This window comes from Babylonia areolata, chromosome 24 (genome assembly GCF_041734735.1).
Source record: "Babylonia areolata isolate BAREFJ2019XMU chromosome 24, ASM4173473v1, whole genome shotgun sequence".
Taxonomy (NCBI): Eukaryota; Metazoa; Mollusca; class Gastropoda; order Neogastropoda; family Buccinidae; genus Babylonia; species Babylonia areolata.
The window spans coordinates 28958627-28974254 of NC_134899.1; the positions used below are offsets into that span (position 1 = coordinate 28958627).

The 15628-nt window shown below is 42.5% G+C and overlaps 1 protein-coding gene across 2 annotated transcripts; it reads left to right on the forward strand.

The window, feature by feature from the left end:
- Window positions 1-1921: 1921 nt before the first annotated feature.
- LOC143298990 (failed axon connections homolog) lies at window positions 1922-12831 on the forward strand. Of its 2 annotated transcripts, none has more exons than XM_076612050.1 (6): window positions 1922-2232; window positions 5607-5730; window positions 6278-6474; window positions 8984-9192; window positions 10303-10416; window positions 11411-12831. In XM_076612050.1, exons 1-6 carry the CDS (start codon window positions 2096-2098, stop codon window positions 11512-11514), a joined length of 885 nt encoding a protein of 294 aa, XP_076468165.1. In that variant the 5' UTR covers window positions 1922-2095; the 3' UTR covers window positions 11515-12831. The 2 variants fall into 2 exon arrangements, with proteins under 2 accessions (XP_076468165.1, XP_076468164.1); XM_076612049.1 differs by having other exon boundaries at window positions 1927-2232; window positions 11408-12831.
- Window positions 12832-15628: the final 2797 nt, after the last annotated feature.

The following is a 15628-nucleotide window of genomic DNA, read 5'->3' on the forward strand; positions in this document are numbered from 1 at the left end:
GTGATATGTGAGACTTTTTAGTTTTGAACATGTGCTTCGTGACACTCGTCGTTCATTGGTCAGTGGCAATCATACCAAATGTCACAAACACAGCAGTCTGCAGACGCGGTAAAAAAAAAAACATCATAACAATAATAAAATAAAATAAAAAGCGCTTCCCAATCAAACGTAATTTTAGTTCCTTGTTTGTGGGGTTTAAAAAAAAAGTATTCTAAACTACGAACTTCGTGGTCTTTATACTTCCTCAGCTCCTGCCTGAACACAACATTCGTGAATCGGGGCCCTACATGATGATAACTGGGACATTTTTTATTGGTCCAATGTGTGAACAATTGACTTAATTTCCTTTCGAACTTAAAATGATGTAACAGCATGGTGGCTCAAGCAGTTTTGAAAAAATGCATACATATGCTTTAGCCCTAGCATTCAAGAGTCCAATTTACTATACAGGCTTTTAGCGTGCAACCAAAAAATAAGTTTGAGTCATACAAAAACAGTTTTGGCTCAGTAACGGTGAATTTATCCAGTGCTTTGACTTTCTATTTTGCCCTCTTTGGCACTATTTCCAAGCTGCTCTGTAACCAGGTAAGTGTAGTGGTTTCTCGACGTCAACACAATCCATTGAAAAAGAAAGAAAAATAAAATCTCCCCTTTTTTTTCTTTTTTTCTTTTTTTTTTTTTTTTTTTTTTTTTTTTTTTTTTTTTTAACAGTCGATACTAGTATTGTTCTTCGTTAAAGCATGCTTATCACACATTCATTATTTTTGTCTTTCTTTTATTTCTTTTAGTTCAGCCAGGCCGTGTCTATACTGATTCAAACAAAGCGGCTATAATTCCGGCGGCGAACTTGAATCCCCATGTTGCAGAGTTAAGCGGTGTTCATCAGTAATGAAGTTTTAAAAATATATAACATAAAAAGACTTTAGTCGAGTCGATTTTAACTTCCTATTTGTCCACCCAGTCATGTGGTTCAGCTGCCGCAGCAACTCCGTTGACAATCATTTCCACTGAATAAGAATCAAAGAAAACTGACTCTCATTCTGGCGCCCGGAATGCCTCGGCCGGGATATTACCCGTAACCCAAAGCTTACTTTTATTTCTGACTTCACTAGAGACTTTATCAAGCTTCCTTGTCCACTTCAGTGCCTCAGTCACCGATCAGTCATCAGTCGAGTCGATTCAGTGCTGACGCCAGTGTGTGTCAGTGTCTGCCAGTCAGTGTACTGACGTGCCAGTGCCGCCGTGTGTGCCGTGTGTGTGTGTGTGTGTGTGAGTGTCAATTCATGTCAAGTTGCCATGCAGCCGGTGTGTGTAGTTTCGCTTTAGTACTCAGTAATCATGTATGTTGTGTGTGACCGGCTGACTCAGTGAATCAGTGAGACTATGATTTTGGCACACTGACCAGATTGAGAAAAAGAGGGGAGAGAATACTATTCGGTGACATCATGTGCCCGATGTGTGTGTTTCTCAACTAAAATGAACCAGTCCGTCCAGTCCCCACGGCACACGGACACTGATAACTATATCTATTTCATAGGTTAAAACCATATATATTTCAGTACGGTATCATAGTAGGTTCGTGCCGTCCCCCGCCGTACAAGCAATGATCAAGATCATGTTGCTGAAGTCAGTGTCACTGTGACACATACTTGACAGTGGCGCGGCATTATTGTACTGAAACATTGAAAATTGCACACGAGTGACATCACTGACATGTGACTGACAATAACTGAATCAAGTTGAACTGATGACAATAATATGCCGCCGCGCGTGCAGCGCACATACAGACACACATGCACACTGACGGCTCAGTGCGGACTGACTTCACACTACACTGCGCGCGCACACGGCACACACACATACACACACACACACACACACACACTGGCAGGCGTTACTAACACACACACACACACACACACACATACGCACACAGAACCACCCCCCATCCCCGCCCCCCTTTCACGGTGCATAGTTGGCTCAGTTGCACAAACGTGTGATTAGAAAACGCGTGTTGAATTGCACACAGAGGAATGCGCCGTAGTGTGTCAGTGCAGTGTTCGCAGACACACAGCAGTGTGTGAGACCGCAGACAATGGAGGAACTGAGAGATGTTTTAGACAGGCACCCGACTCTGTTCACCCTCACTGGAGGACTTATGGTGTCTTCAGCTGGACTTGTCCTGTACAGATTGCTGAGAGATCGAAGGGCACCTGACGAAGATTTGAAAAGGTCAGTGCGAACTTACGAAACTAATGAATATACTGACTACATTGGACAACTACAGGGCGTAGAACCTGGCTTGAACCAGTTTCTTCCAAACTTTGTTTAGAAACAATTCAAGTAATGAAGGGACGGTGAATAAAAGCATCACGGCTTGTTTTTCCCCCATTGTACCACTGCTATCACAACAGCTGCTGCTGCAGCAGCTACTTAGTACTGACGTAACATTGGCTTACGTTACCAGCATAGATCTGTCAAGATTCGACTGCGCTAAGCATTCACGATGAAAGGCTTTGGCGTAGGGCGTGGAACTTTGACAAAAAGATATAACTCTTGTGAATTAAACAATTAAAAGGGAGTGATGAAAAGACTGAAAAGTTTCAAAACTTTTGTCCCGACTCCTGTACAACAACTTGGGTGACGGGTGGGGACTATGCACAAAGCGACACATATTGAAATTGAAAATAAACCCCTCCCCCCAACCCATTCCCTTCCTGCCCCTTTCCGGCCATGTCCCCATTGCTCCAATTAAGCGTGTGTCCCCTTCCACAGGAGTGAAGGTTCAAGAGTGTTCGGAGAGAATGAATTTAGAAAGCAATATTTCGGCATGAATTGTTTCTTTCAGAAAAATACGAATTAAATTTTATAGGCTTGCACCTCACTCCATGGGTTACGTAAAATGCACTGTCAACTCTCTTACTCAGTCCCTGGGACAATAAGTTTGTGGGAGCAAGGTGTATTGTTTGTAACACCAGTTTTTAAGAAGGGTGAGCAGTATGAGCCAGCCAACTACCACCTGGTGTCGCTGACCAGTGTCTGCTGCAAAGTGCTGGAGCACATCCTGACCAGCACCATCATGGACCACCTTGAGCACCACAGGGTGCTCAACGACCGGCAGCATGGATTCCAGAAGGGGCGGTCCTGCGAGACGCAGCTCCTCGAGTTTGCTGATGAGCTGGTGGAGAACATGGCCCGAGGGAAACAGACGGACGTTCTGATCCTTGATTTCACAAAAGCATTTGATCGGGTCAACCACTCCCTCCAGATCCACAAGCTCCAAAACTACGGCATCCAGGGGGTGCTGAACCACTGGATCACCGACTTCCTGCGAGACCAGAGACAGGCAGTGGTCATCAACGGAGCATGCTCGGACTCCATCAGTGTCCAGTCCAGAGTCCCTCAAGGTAGCGTGCTAGGACCATGCCTGTTTCTGGTCAATAATAACGACCTGCCAGACCTGCTCAACACCCACACCTGACTGTTTGCAGATGACACAGCAGTGTACAATGTGGTCCACTCCTAGGAAGAACAGGCCCATCTACAGCACAACCTCGACCAGCTTGCTGAGTGGGAGAAGAGATTCCACCCAGGGAAGTGTTCCACGCTGCCAGTGACACGCTGCAGGAAGGTGCTACAGCCTACATACCAGCTGCACGGACACACCCTGACCACCGTTGACAGTGCCAGGTACTTGGGCGTCACCATCATAAAAGACCTGAGCTGGAACGAGCACATTAACACCGTGTGCTCCAAGGCCAACAAGACTCTTGGGTTCTTGGGATCAAGGAGACGGTGTACAAGGCCTACATACGGCCTATCTTAGAGTACACCACTACAGCAGTGTACAAGACCTACGTACAGCCTATCTTAGAGTACGCCACTACAGTCTGGGATCCCCACTGCAGCAGAACATTGACAGGTTGGAGGCTGTTCAGCATCACGCAGCCTGGTTCATCATGAGCCGTTACCGCAACACCTCAAGCATGTTGAATATGATCAACGGTGGCCCTCCCTGGAATCCAGGCGCCAGACTGCCCACTTTTCCATGCTGTACCGCATCCAGCATGACACTATCACCATTAACACCATCAGGGACAAGCTCCAGCCACTGCCCGCTCACCAGAGAAGAGCCCACAACCAGCAGCTTGTACTGCCTCTGTGCCGGACCCAGTACCAGCAGGTGTCCTTACCACGGACCATTAGAGACTGGAACGACCCCCCCAGGAAGTTGTGGATGCCAAGACCATTGACATGTTTGTGTCAAGGGCCTGCAGTCTGCCCCAGTAGCCTAGACTTTTTTTTTTTTTCAGTGCGCATCCGACCTCCCCTCCAAGTGACAGAATAGTTAACATGATGACTGCGGTCACTTCAATGGAAGAAGTAATGTGGTTGCGCAATGTATTGTGATCGTTACGCAAATAAATAAAGTGTGTGTGTGTGTGTTGCGCGTGAGCTCAAATGCACTGGCTTGTGAATAGTTGCCCAGTAGATATATTTATGAGTAATATGTGTCTTTCTTTGTGTGTGTGTGTGTAAACACACACACACATATGTATAGATAGATAGATATAAGTGCGTGTGTGTCTGTGAGATAAGTTTGTGTATTTCCTTTAGGTATTAATAATTTGTAATCATATCTTCTCTTTCTTTAGTTTGTCTTTTCACAGTGATATTGGAGGGGGCTATAGAGGGTGGGAACTTAGCCAGAAAAAATGCATTTAATATGTATGTGTGTGAGTGTTGTTTTCAGCTTCAATATTTTCTCAGGAATGTCTAAAGTAAGTAAAGGATTAAGATTGTTTAAAACAGATATTAAAATGTAAAGGAGAAGGACAAGAAAAAAGAATGACCAGGAGAATGAGAAGAAAAAATACCAGAATAAATAGAAGCTCTGCAATTGTCTGAAGAAACCAGCAAATCACTTCTAACAATTTGAAATGATAATACAAAAGACTTTTCTTTTTTCTTCTTTTTTTTTTTTTAAATCAATACTATTATGAACATTGCTACACACATTGCTAAATATTATTGAACTGAAAGAGATGTATTTATACATTTTGTTTTTAGCATTATGGCAGTTGGATAGTATGAGTGTAGATGCACTAATGTTCTGTATGCAGGTGCTTTATGTGTTTGTGAGATTTACACAATATGTGTGTAAGTGAGACACACATAGAAAATGAATGTAATAGAACACATGAGAGTTTATCAACAATGAACAAAAGAGAAGAATAATTCCCTTTGCTATGTCAGTGATTTTGTATATGTGTGTCTAGCAGATATGTTTTCTTGTATAAATGTATGTTTACACATGTGTGTTACATGTGTGTTTGTGCATATATATATCATTCATATATGTGTGTCATTGTCAGGCAGTAGCTGCATAAATTGTGTGAAAGGATAGTGCATAGTTTTACAGTGTTACTTATGATTTTTTTTCTGAAAGAAAACAGAGTCACATGAATATTTTTTTTATTCCATATGCATTATTATAATAGATATTCATTATAGCACACACAGTGTGTGATTCTTTTCTTCTTTTTTTTCTTTTTTTGCTGACAAGTTATTTATGTAAATATTGTTACTTCCTGTCACTGTGTCAGACAGAGGTACCCTCCAGACACTGTCATCTTGCATGATTTTGGCCGATCACCTTATGCGCCCTCTTCAGTACCCTTTACTGTCAAGCTGGAAACATATTTGCGCATGGCAAAAATACCCTACCAGGTATGTATATTTATATAGTAGTGATGATTATGATGTATCATTTTATATAGCACATTATCTTGGGTATCTTGGGTAATGCAACTGCACTCCACTTTCACAATTCATGTACAAACACCACACACACATGCTTAAACAGCCATCCACACAAACAGATCAAGCCAATAACAGATTTAATGAATGCTTGGCAAAATAATATATCTTCTGATTGATCTTTAATTCACCCAGAGTGATTGTTGCACAGACTGAATGGCAGCGAGTTCCAAATTTGGTGGGCATTGAAATTGAAAGCACATTCCCCAGTGTCTTCATTTTATGTTTTGATAAAATTCAAGGAGATTATAAACTCAACATGAATTTAAAATAAGCTCTAATGTACAGTTAAGATTTCATTGTTTTAAATGCTGAGTGCTTTGAAGGATGGAATTTCAGCAGAGACTTGAGTGTTTTGGGAAAGGTGGAATTTTACAGACTTCACAATTTGCATTTAAAATAGTGGTGATGATGATACGACGTGCAGAATAATGGCTGTTTGCATACAATTGGACAGTATGAATCAGGCCCCAAGAAATCCAGCAAAAGCAAGTGCCCCTGGATCACTTACAATGGAGACAACATAGCGGACAGTGCCTTCAGCATCAGCTTTCTCAACAGACAGCGGAATGTGAACCTCAGCTCCTGGATGTCATCAGAACAGCGTGCTGTGGCCGTGGCCTTTCAGCGCCTGGCTGAGGAAGATCTGTATTGGTACGCTGCATCTGTGGATGATGATTTTGTCTGTTTGTTTAATTAAACCAAGTCTGCATCTGGGTTTTTAGCCTTTCCCCAGAACACATTCTTTTTTTTACATGTGTCCAGTTAAGGCATTCCTGGCTGGTTAAACTTACGAGCTAATTTAAAGTTAACAAGCTGACCAATCTGAGACACGCTGTGATGGATTGCATGCATTACCTTTATATGATATTACTGTTCCTTCAAAACTTATTTGTAAACACACAGGCACACATAACCAGGAAAGCGTGGGGTGAAGTTGGGGATGAAGAGAAAAATAAGGAGGCAGACAGGAAGGAAAGCATTTAAATCAGAGACCACAGCATGGTGCCTGCTCAACCATGGGAGATGGAATTAAGCAGACAGGTGATAGAAGGTGGGAAAGGATGTGTCTCGACAATGGATTGCATTGGCTTAAATTATACATTACTCATATTCAGGTGGGCACAAGCACTATGGCAATTCAAGTGACCAAAACAAGATGAGCAGTGCTTTCTGCAGAGGGGGCAGAGGGTCAGCCTGACATCAAGTGGAGAGGGGGCAGAGGGTCAGCCTGACATCAAGTGGAGAGGGGGCAGAGGGTCAGCCTGACATCAAGTGGAGAGGGGGCAGAGGATCAGCCTGACATCAAGTGGATAGGGGGCAGAGGATCAGCCTGACATCAAGTGGATAGGGGGCAGAGGGTCAGCCTAACATCAAGTGGATAGGGGGCAGAGGGTCAGCCTGACATCAAGTGGATAGGGGCAGAGGGTCAGCCTAACATCAAGTGGATAGGGGGCAGAGGGTCAGCCTGACATCAAGTGGATAGGGGGCAGAGGGTCAGCCTGACAAAGTGGAGAGGGGCAGAGGGTCAGCCTAACATCAAGTGGAGAGGGGGCAGAGGGTCAGCCTAACATCAAGTGGAGAGGGGCAGAGGGTCGGCCTGACATCATGTGGAGAGGGGGCAGAGGGTCAGCCTGACATCCAGTGGATAGGGGGCAGAGGGTCAGCCTGACATCAAGTGGAGAGGGGGCAGAGGGTCGGCCTGACATCAAGTGGAGAGGGGGCAGAGGGTCAGCCTGACATCAAGTTGAGAGGGGGCAGAGGGTCAGCCTAACATCAAGTGGAGAGGGGGCAGAGGGTCAGCCTAACATCAAGTGGAGAGGGGGCAGAGGGTCAGCCTGACATCAAGTGGAGAGGGGGCAGAGGGTCAGCCTAACATCAAGTGGAGAGGGGCAGAGGGTCAGCCTGACATCAAGTGGAGAGGGGCAGAGGGTCAGCCTAACATCAAGTGGAGAGGGGGCAGAGGGTCAGCCTGACATCAAGTGGAGAGGGGCAGAGGGTCAGCCTGACATCAAGTGGAGAGGGGCAGAGGGTCAGCCTAACATCAAGTGGAGAGGGGGCAGAGGGTCAGCCTAACATCAAGTGGAGAGGGGCAGAGGGTCAGCCTGACATCAAGTGGAGAGGGGGCAGAGGGTCAGCCTGACATCAAGTGGAGAGGGGCAGAGGGTCAGCCTGACATCAAGTGGAGAGGGGGCAGAGGGTCAGCCTGACATCAAGTGGAGAGGGGGCAGAGGGTCGGCCTGACATCAAGTGGAGAGGGGCAGAGGGTCAGCCTGACAAAGTGGAGAGGGGCAGAGGGTCAGCCTGACAAAGTGGAGAGGGGCAGAGGGTCAGCCTGACATCAAGTGGAGAGGGGCAGAGGGTCAGCCTGACATCAAGTGGAGAGGGGGCAGAGGGTCAGCCTAACATCAAGTGGAGAGGGGCAGAGGGTCAGCCTAACATCAAGTGGAGAGGGGCAGAGGGTCAGCCTGACATCAAGTTGAGAGGGGGCAGAGGGTCGGCCTGACATCAAGTTGAGAGGGGGCAGAGGGTCAGCCTGACATCAAGTTGAGAGGGGGCAGAGGGTCGGCCTGACATCAAGTGGATAGGGGGCAGAGGGTCGGCCTGACATCAAGTGGAGAGGGGGCAGAGGGTCAGCCTGACATCAAGTTGAGAGGGGGCAGAGGGTCGGCCTGACATCAAGTTGAGAGGGGGCAGAGGGTCAGCCTGACATCAAGTTGAGAGGGGGCAGAGGGTCGGCCTGACATCAAGTGGATAGGGGGCAGAGGGTCAGCCTGACATCAAGTGGAGAGGGGGCAGAGGGTCAGCCTGACATCAAGTGGAGAGGGGGCAGAGGGTCAGCCTGACATCAAGTGGAGAGGGGGCAGAGGGTCGGCCTGACATCAAGTGGAGAGGGGCAGGGAGAAGAGTTGAAAAAAAGGGGAGGGAAGATGGAGAGGGAAGGATTCAGACAAGAGATGGTGTGCATATGCTGGCAGACACATTTCAGACACAAAGCGATTGGCTGTGTAAACACTGTAACAATTATTTGAATTATTATGAGCTTCTCTGGCCTCCGTTTAAATGATACTGACTAAGCCATGACAGAATTTATGTTGCTTCTGTCCTAAAGATGCTGACCAAGACAGGTTGCTCAGCTAATGTCTGTGTGTGTGCTTTGCAGGGTTCTGCTCTTGACTCGCTTCGTGACTGAGGTTGATGAAGATTTTCTTGAAAAATTGTTTCCCTTCCGTTTTGCTACCCTCTATGTCAAGCTTTTCTTGACTCCTCGGTTAGCGAAAATGGCGTGGGCTCAAGGCATTGGAAGACACAGTCAAGAAGAAGTCATGCAGATTGCGAGGAAAGACCTTACTGCTCTCAGTGACTATCTGGGTGAGTCTGCTGGACTTTTGTTCACAGCTTGCATTTATTTGGGAAATGAAAATGTTCTGGTGTTTGATTTCCTTATCTTAACAAGAAGACAGACAGATGAATAATTTGTGCACAACACAAATGATAATAATAACTGCTACTTTCATGAGATAATCATCTGTATATCATGTACCTTAAACACACACACTCACAATCCCTCACACTCACAATCCCTCCCACCCCCACACACACACTTTCACATGTATATAACTACCTTCAATTTGCTCTCAATACACACATACACATATTGAGATAGAGACAACAGAGAGAGAGAATAGGTCACAGTGCACCCTCCAGCCTCTCACTGCCACACATCCACACACATGTACACACACACAACTGCCATCACACGCCATGGAAAATTATGAGAGTTAATTCTTCTCCAAGTTCTTGCCTTGCTGTCTTTTTAACTATGCTGAGCAAAACAGAAATAGGTATTGTGGAATGTGAATGTTGCAGGTGCTCAGAATTTCTGACACAGAACCACATGCATAGAAATAACTATGTTACACAAACTGAGCTAAAAAAGAAAAAAGAAAAAGAAAAAATCTAATAAAGGAATGTGTTTATGAGGAAGATTTTACTGTGTGAGGATGGTAAGTGTAATGATTATTATGCTGCAATGTGAGAATGATTATATTGTATTTCAGGCACTTTTATTAATTCCTGACAATGAATTTCGTCTGTGAGAATGATTGGACTTTATAATTATGAGGCACACATTACACAGTTTACAATGTTTGCTCTTTGATGAAGGGTTTTGTATGCAAAAAGATTGCACTGTGTCTCAAGCACTGCCATTACATGTGTGGAAAAAAATTGTGGGCCATATTTCAGGCACCATTTCTTTACAAGGGAATGTATCTGGCAGAAAACTATGCTGTATGCCAGACACTAATTAATTCTTGATGAAGGGCTGTATATGTGAGAAAGACAGTGCTGTTTTTTATAGACAATAATGAATTCTTGATGAAGGGCTGTGTATATGAAAAAGACAATACTGTCTTTCAGACACTAATGAATTTCTGAGGTTAGATTGTGAATGGTTTAGAAGACTGAACTGTATTTCAGGCACAAAAAAGTTCCTGATGGGAGATCAGCCATGTGAAGAAGATTGTGCTGTGTTTGGTCAGCTCTCTCAGATCTACTGGCAGCTGCCTGGTTCTGTGTCAGCCATGTTCAAAGGTTGGTGTGCTTGCATAGTGTGTGTGGATGTGTTCATATGAGTCAGGTTAGCTTGCTTTCTCCCCCACCCACCCTTCCCCCCATGGGGTTCTGGGGCTCTCTGAATGTAAATGATATCCCTACACCTGGAAATTGTGTGCTTGAAATTTCCTCTACTGCTGTCTTTGTTTCTGGCCTTTTCCTTTTCTCTGTTGTCATTTCTTTCATTATTTTTTTATGGTATAGTCTTCAGCAGAGCATCACTCCATGGTTTTTGTTGTTTTTCGTTGTTTTTTTCATGGGACTGATATTCACTTTTTTTCAGCCCTGATATGGCCATGTTTGACCAGCTGAGCTATCAGCAACTTAAGATACAGCATATTTTCTTCTTGCAGAATCCACAAAGCATTGCTTTATGATCAAAGCACACTGAAACCAGATTTTATGGACTGATGTGTTTGTAGTGAAAAGAAACTGTGGGGAGAGCTGGACAGTACAGGGTCTTCAGAGAAGAAGCCCCCCTCAGTCAAGTGTTTCAGCCCTTAACTCACTCAGTACGGCCAGTCCTCTCTTCTCCTCTACACAGACCCCTCGGATGTCCAGTGGGTGTCTGAATGACCCAACCTTTAGCTTCCGTCATCAGAATTGTGGTATTCTTTGTCAACATTCACCTCTTCAGTATAAGAGCCTTCCGCTTGCAATATTTTGATGGTGGTAATTGGGGTGAAACGCTGTTAACGTTGTCTCTTTCGCCGTTCGTATGGAGAGAGTTAACTCCTTACACTGAAAGGGGACCAGGCCGCACCCAGGTCATGACTCCTGGATGCCCTTGTATTGCTGCCTTTTTTTTTTTTCCCCTGTCCTCAGCAGGCTCAAACCCATGCCTCCAGGGTGGTAGCCTCTTCAGGACTGAGTCACCTTTTCTGGCAGACATTTGTATAGTGTTTATATATAAATACAGTTTGTTTTTTAATTTAATAATTAATCATTATGTTTTGTCTGACACCAACAGCAGAGTTCCCACGACTGGTGGCCTACTGTGAAAGGATGAAGGACACTTTCTGGCCTGACTGGGTGGAATGTACTACGCAAGGTGGAACAGTGAAGGCCACTCGGTGAAAGCAGATCAGGACATTTTCAGGAAATGTGCTACATGTACATATTCAATCAGATCTGTGATTTATGTATTTTTCTCTCAATGGAAACTTTTATTCTGCTTAAAAGATAAATTTTGTGTCAATGAAATAACTTATACTTGGTTTATAGATTTTGAAAAGATACATTTTTGTATTTAGGTATTCCATTTTATGTCCTTGTGATATTTCACTTTTTTTTCCTAAGCTTTTTTGGGTTTTTTTGTTTGTTTTGTTTTGTCTACGGTTTTTTACTTGTAGATTCCAAGATGAATTTCTTCGAATCTTAATTTATATCTTGGCATGTTGGCTTCTTTCTAATTCTGTTATGGCTGTTATTGATGGCTGGGCCTTCGAAACATTATAGGTTTGATTTAAAACCTTTCTGTTTTATATTTGGCAAGATTTATAGTGTTTTATAAAAAATACTTCAGTATTAATAATATTATATACTGTGAGTGTGACTGTATGTTGTGGAGTTTACCATGGCATACTCTGCAAGATGTGACACACAGAAACACACTGAACAGTCAATCTGTTTATCAAAAATCCTTAAATTGCTTCATTTTTTGGTTAATTTAGGGTTTCTTACATCATTCACAATGTGCTTTTTTTCTTTTCTTTTTTTAACTCACATCAGATATTTGTACAATATCTTATACTTTTTTTTTCTCTTCCAGTCTTTGTGTATGTGTGTGGGTTTGTTGTTGTTTTTTTCTCTCCCGCATGCCTTCCATTCTATTACCTTTCAAATGTGTTCTATTTCTTTCAAATTTTTTTCTTAATGATTGTTTTAGTATTATACATGTTCTTTCTAGTGTTCAGATGCATTTTTTATGTTTAATTCCTGCCCTGGAGACTCAGTTATAAAGCACTTTGTGAATTTAAAACACTGTTTTGGGAAAAAAAAAAAAAAAAAAAACCCTGCTTCAGTGCATCATTTCAAATTATTGTTGGAATCACGAAAAGTGATTTTGAGAAAAATAAAGATCTTCATCTGTTCCTTGGAGTTTTGTTGGTGTTCACCATTTAATTTCAATTGAGTGGCATTTGGCATTCTGTCCTAATTCCTGCTCCCTTCCAACTCAGAAAAATCTTTGCCATGATTTCAGTCATGTAGAATATACATGTATTAAGCCACATGTGTCCACTGATGAAAATACAACACATAATCCTGATATTGGTATCCAAGAGACAACCGTGATGATGTATCCACATTAGTTATTTCTGTTGTGTTCTGTTATATGGGTGTTGTGATGTCAGATCAATGTGCCATGATTAAAGAAGGAAAATAAATGTTTGGTGCTTATTTAGAGTGTTCCTAGTGTGCTGTATCTGTAGTGTGTTGTGGATCACTGAAGAGTGAATGATGCATGACAAATCGTGCTTGGACTGAGAGATGAGGCTGTCTGCAGAAAACTGTTAAGACAGATGTCTGACACTTGCCACAGAAGTGTGTGGAACACATGAGCTGTTTCATTATCTGGCAAAAGCTAGTGTCAGAAAAAGATAATGTGCATAGATTACCGTAAAGTTTGGTCTATAAGCCGCGACTTTTTACCCCAGCTTCAACCTCTGCAGCTTATACAATGATGCGGATGGTGTGCACCATAAGTTGAGGGAGCAATGCAGAACAAATGCAAGAAGTGTGATATGCATAAACCAAAAGAGAACTGTCCAGCAAAGAATGATGACCGAGTGTCATGTTTGCTCCCCAAAACATATATTATGCTATTGTGTGCAACCAGAGAAAGGACCAGAAAAAAAATGGCCATGCAAAGATGTGGACTTGTGGTATTTGTGCATGTGTACATCCAGTCTATGTGTGTCTCTGTGTATTTGTGGAAAGGGGTACTTAACTGGTTGCTTTGGGTTGTTGGGTTCATGCATAGTTTGAAGAAAGACCGGGCTTAAAGTTGACTTATGAATAAGATTTTCTCTTGTACAGCTCTTGTTTTCTTCAGTATCACTTATCATCCATATTGATGAGCCACTGTGTGCACACATCTTGCTTTGTGGTGTACACATGTGCGTGCATCTGACCATGGATATCTGATACTAAGACTTCATCATTTACTATTAATATTATCGCTAGATATTACTTAAAACCTTGTACATTTAAGCTTATTGATGTCTTCCAAAATACAAAATGATACATGGAAATCGTCAATCTTCCTGCATGAAGCAATACAATTTAGATACGTAATATATTGTGCTGTTGTATTTTGTGTTTCATTTGATTTTGTGTCATTCATTCTAGAATACATTTTTGCATTCATATCATGTTTTACATACAATATTCCTCTTTTTGGGTTATTGTTAAAGAATACATCATATTCTGGGATTTCATATTCCACTGTATATTCATTTCTTTCTGATTCTTGGCCAGCACTTCAGTAATAGCTAGGTTTTATACTATCTACCTGAGTTAACAGTTCGGTTGTTTTTTTTTGTTTGTTTTTTTTGTTGTTTTTTTATTTTATTCAGAAGTCCGTCTGCATTTGTACAGAAAACTGTTTGGGCATGTATAATGTACAGAATAATTTATTTTCTTCAGCATTTTTAAAACTATGTACATATACATGGTTGTCATGTCTGGTGGTGTCAGTCATCCTTTTGGGCATCCTGACTAAGTCACAATCTTCCCTCCCCTTATCCCAATGTCTCTTTCTCCCTCGTCAATCCGTCTCTTTAGTTATTGTCTCAGTAGTTTGTTTTTCTGTCGTTCAGTTGATGTATAGTCAGGGTTAATGTAAATTTTGTCTGCTTGATCATTTACACCTTTGTTCAGTTTTCGGGCATTTTTTAGGATCTCATTTTCCACTGCAATGCTCTTTGTTTTAACTCTTTCCATACGAACGGCGAAAGAGACGACGTTAACAGCGTTTCACTCCAATTACCATCATCAAAATATTGCAAGCAGAAGGCTGTTATACCGGAGATGTGAATGTTGACAAAGAATACCACAAATCTGACGACGGAAGCTAAAGGTTGGGTCATTCAGACACCCACTGGACATCCGAGGGGTCTGTGCAGAGGAGAAGAGAGGACTGGCCGTACTGAGTGAGTTAATGCGCATAAGTCTGGGCCGTGAACCTATAGGTTCACCTTGCCTAGTCTCACAGGCTCCTCGATCAATGCAGCCTTCCTTAAAGTCAGGGCAGATCTTTTTTTTTTACTAAGTTCTCATCACATTGCATTTCTTCCTTGTTTCTCTCTTCTCTGTCTGTCTTCTAACTTTCAGGTAGATTGGGTATGATAAGATTTAATTAGCTCTCTCTTTTCCTTTTCCACCCTCTCTTCCCACAATTAACTCCTCCAGCTTCTTCTCCTTTTTTTTTTTTTTTTTTTTTTACTGTGTTTTCCTTTATTTCATTATTTGTCTGCTTACTCTTTTTTCAATGTTATTCGTTTATTCATTTACTTATTTGTTTGTTTGTTTGTTTATTAATTAATCTATTTATCTATTCATTAGTTTATTATGTTTATTATGCGCTGACGTTTTTTTGTTTTTTGTTTTTGTTTTTTTGTGGTTTGTTTGTTTGTTTTGTTTTGTTACGCTGTTGGTCTGGTATGTGCTTAAATTAGAGCCTTTCAAGAACACTTAAAAACTTCATCAATGCTGTCTGAGAACGAAAGCAACAAAAACAACAATTACAGTGGGAAGTCATCTTCAGAACAGGTCGCATTGCCGTCGATTTTATATTATTTTCTTTTAGATAAGACGAACGCACACAGCAACACTTAAGACTTCGACTCTGTTTTTATCGATCTTGATTGTTCTGACGAAGGCAAATGACACAGTCAAATGGATTGTATGGCATATTTATATGTATATTCGATAGTCCACAAAAAATCACCTGCCTCTTTCATGATTGTGTGGTCCGGTTCGCGTCCTCTTTATGGCGAAACATCTGCTCCAGTTGTTATTTCGAGTGGCAAGAAGCAAGGCTGTGTTCCCGTTACTGTATTTAGTTATCCCGGCTGTTCTTCATATGATGTTCTGTCCCAGGCTCAGCATGACTCTGAACGAGAAGTACCTTTGAGGTTCAGACTGGACCACTTAGTCCTCTTTAACCACCACAAAACAAGACCTGGGA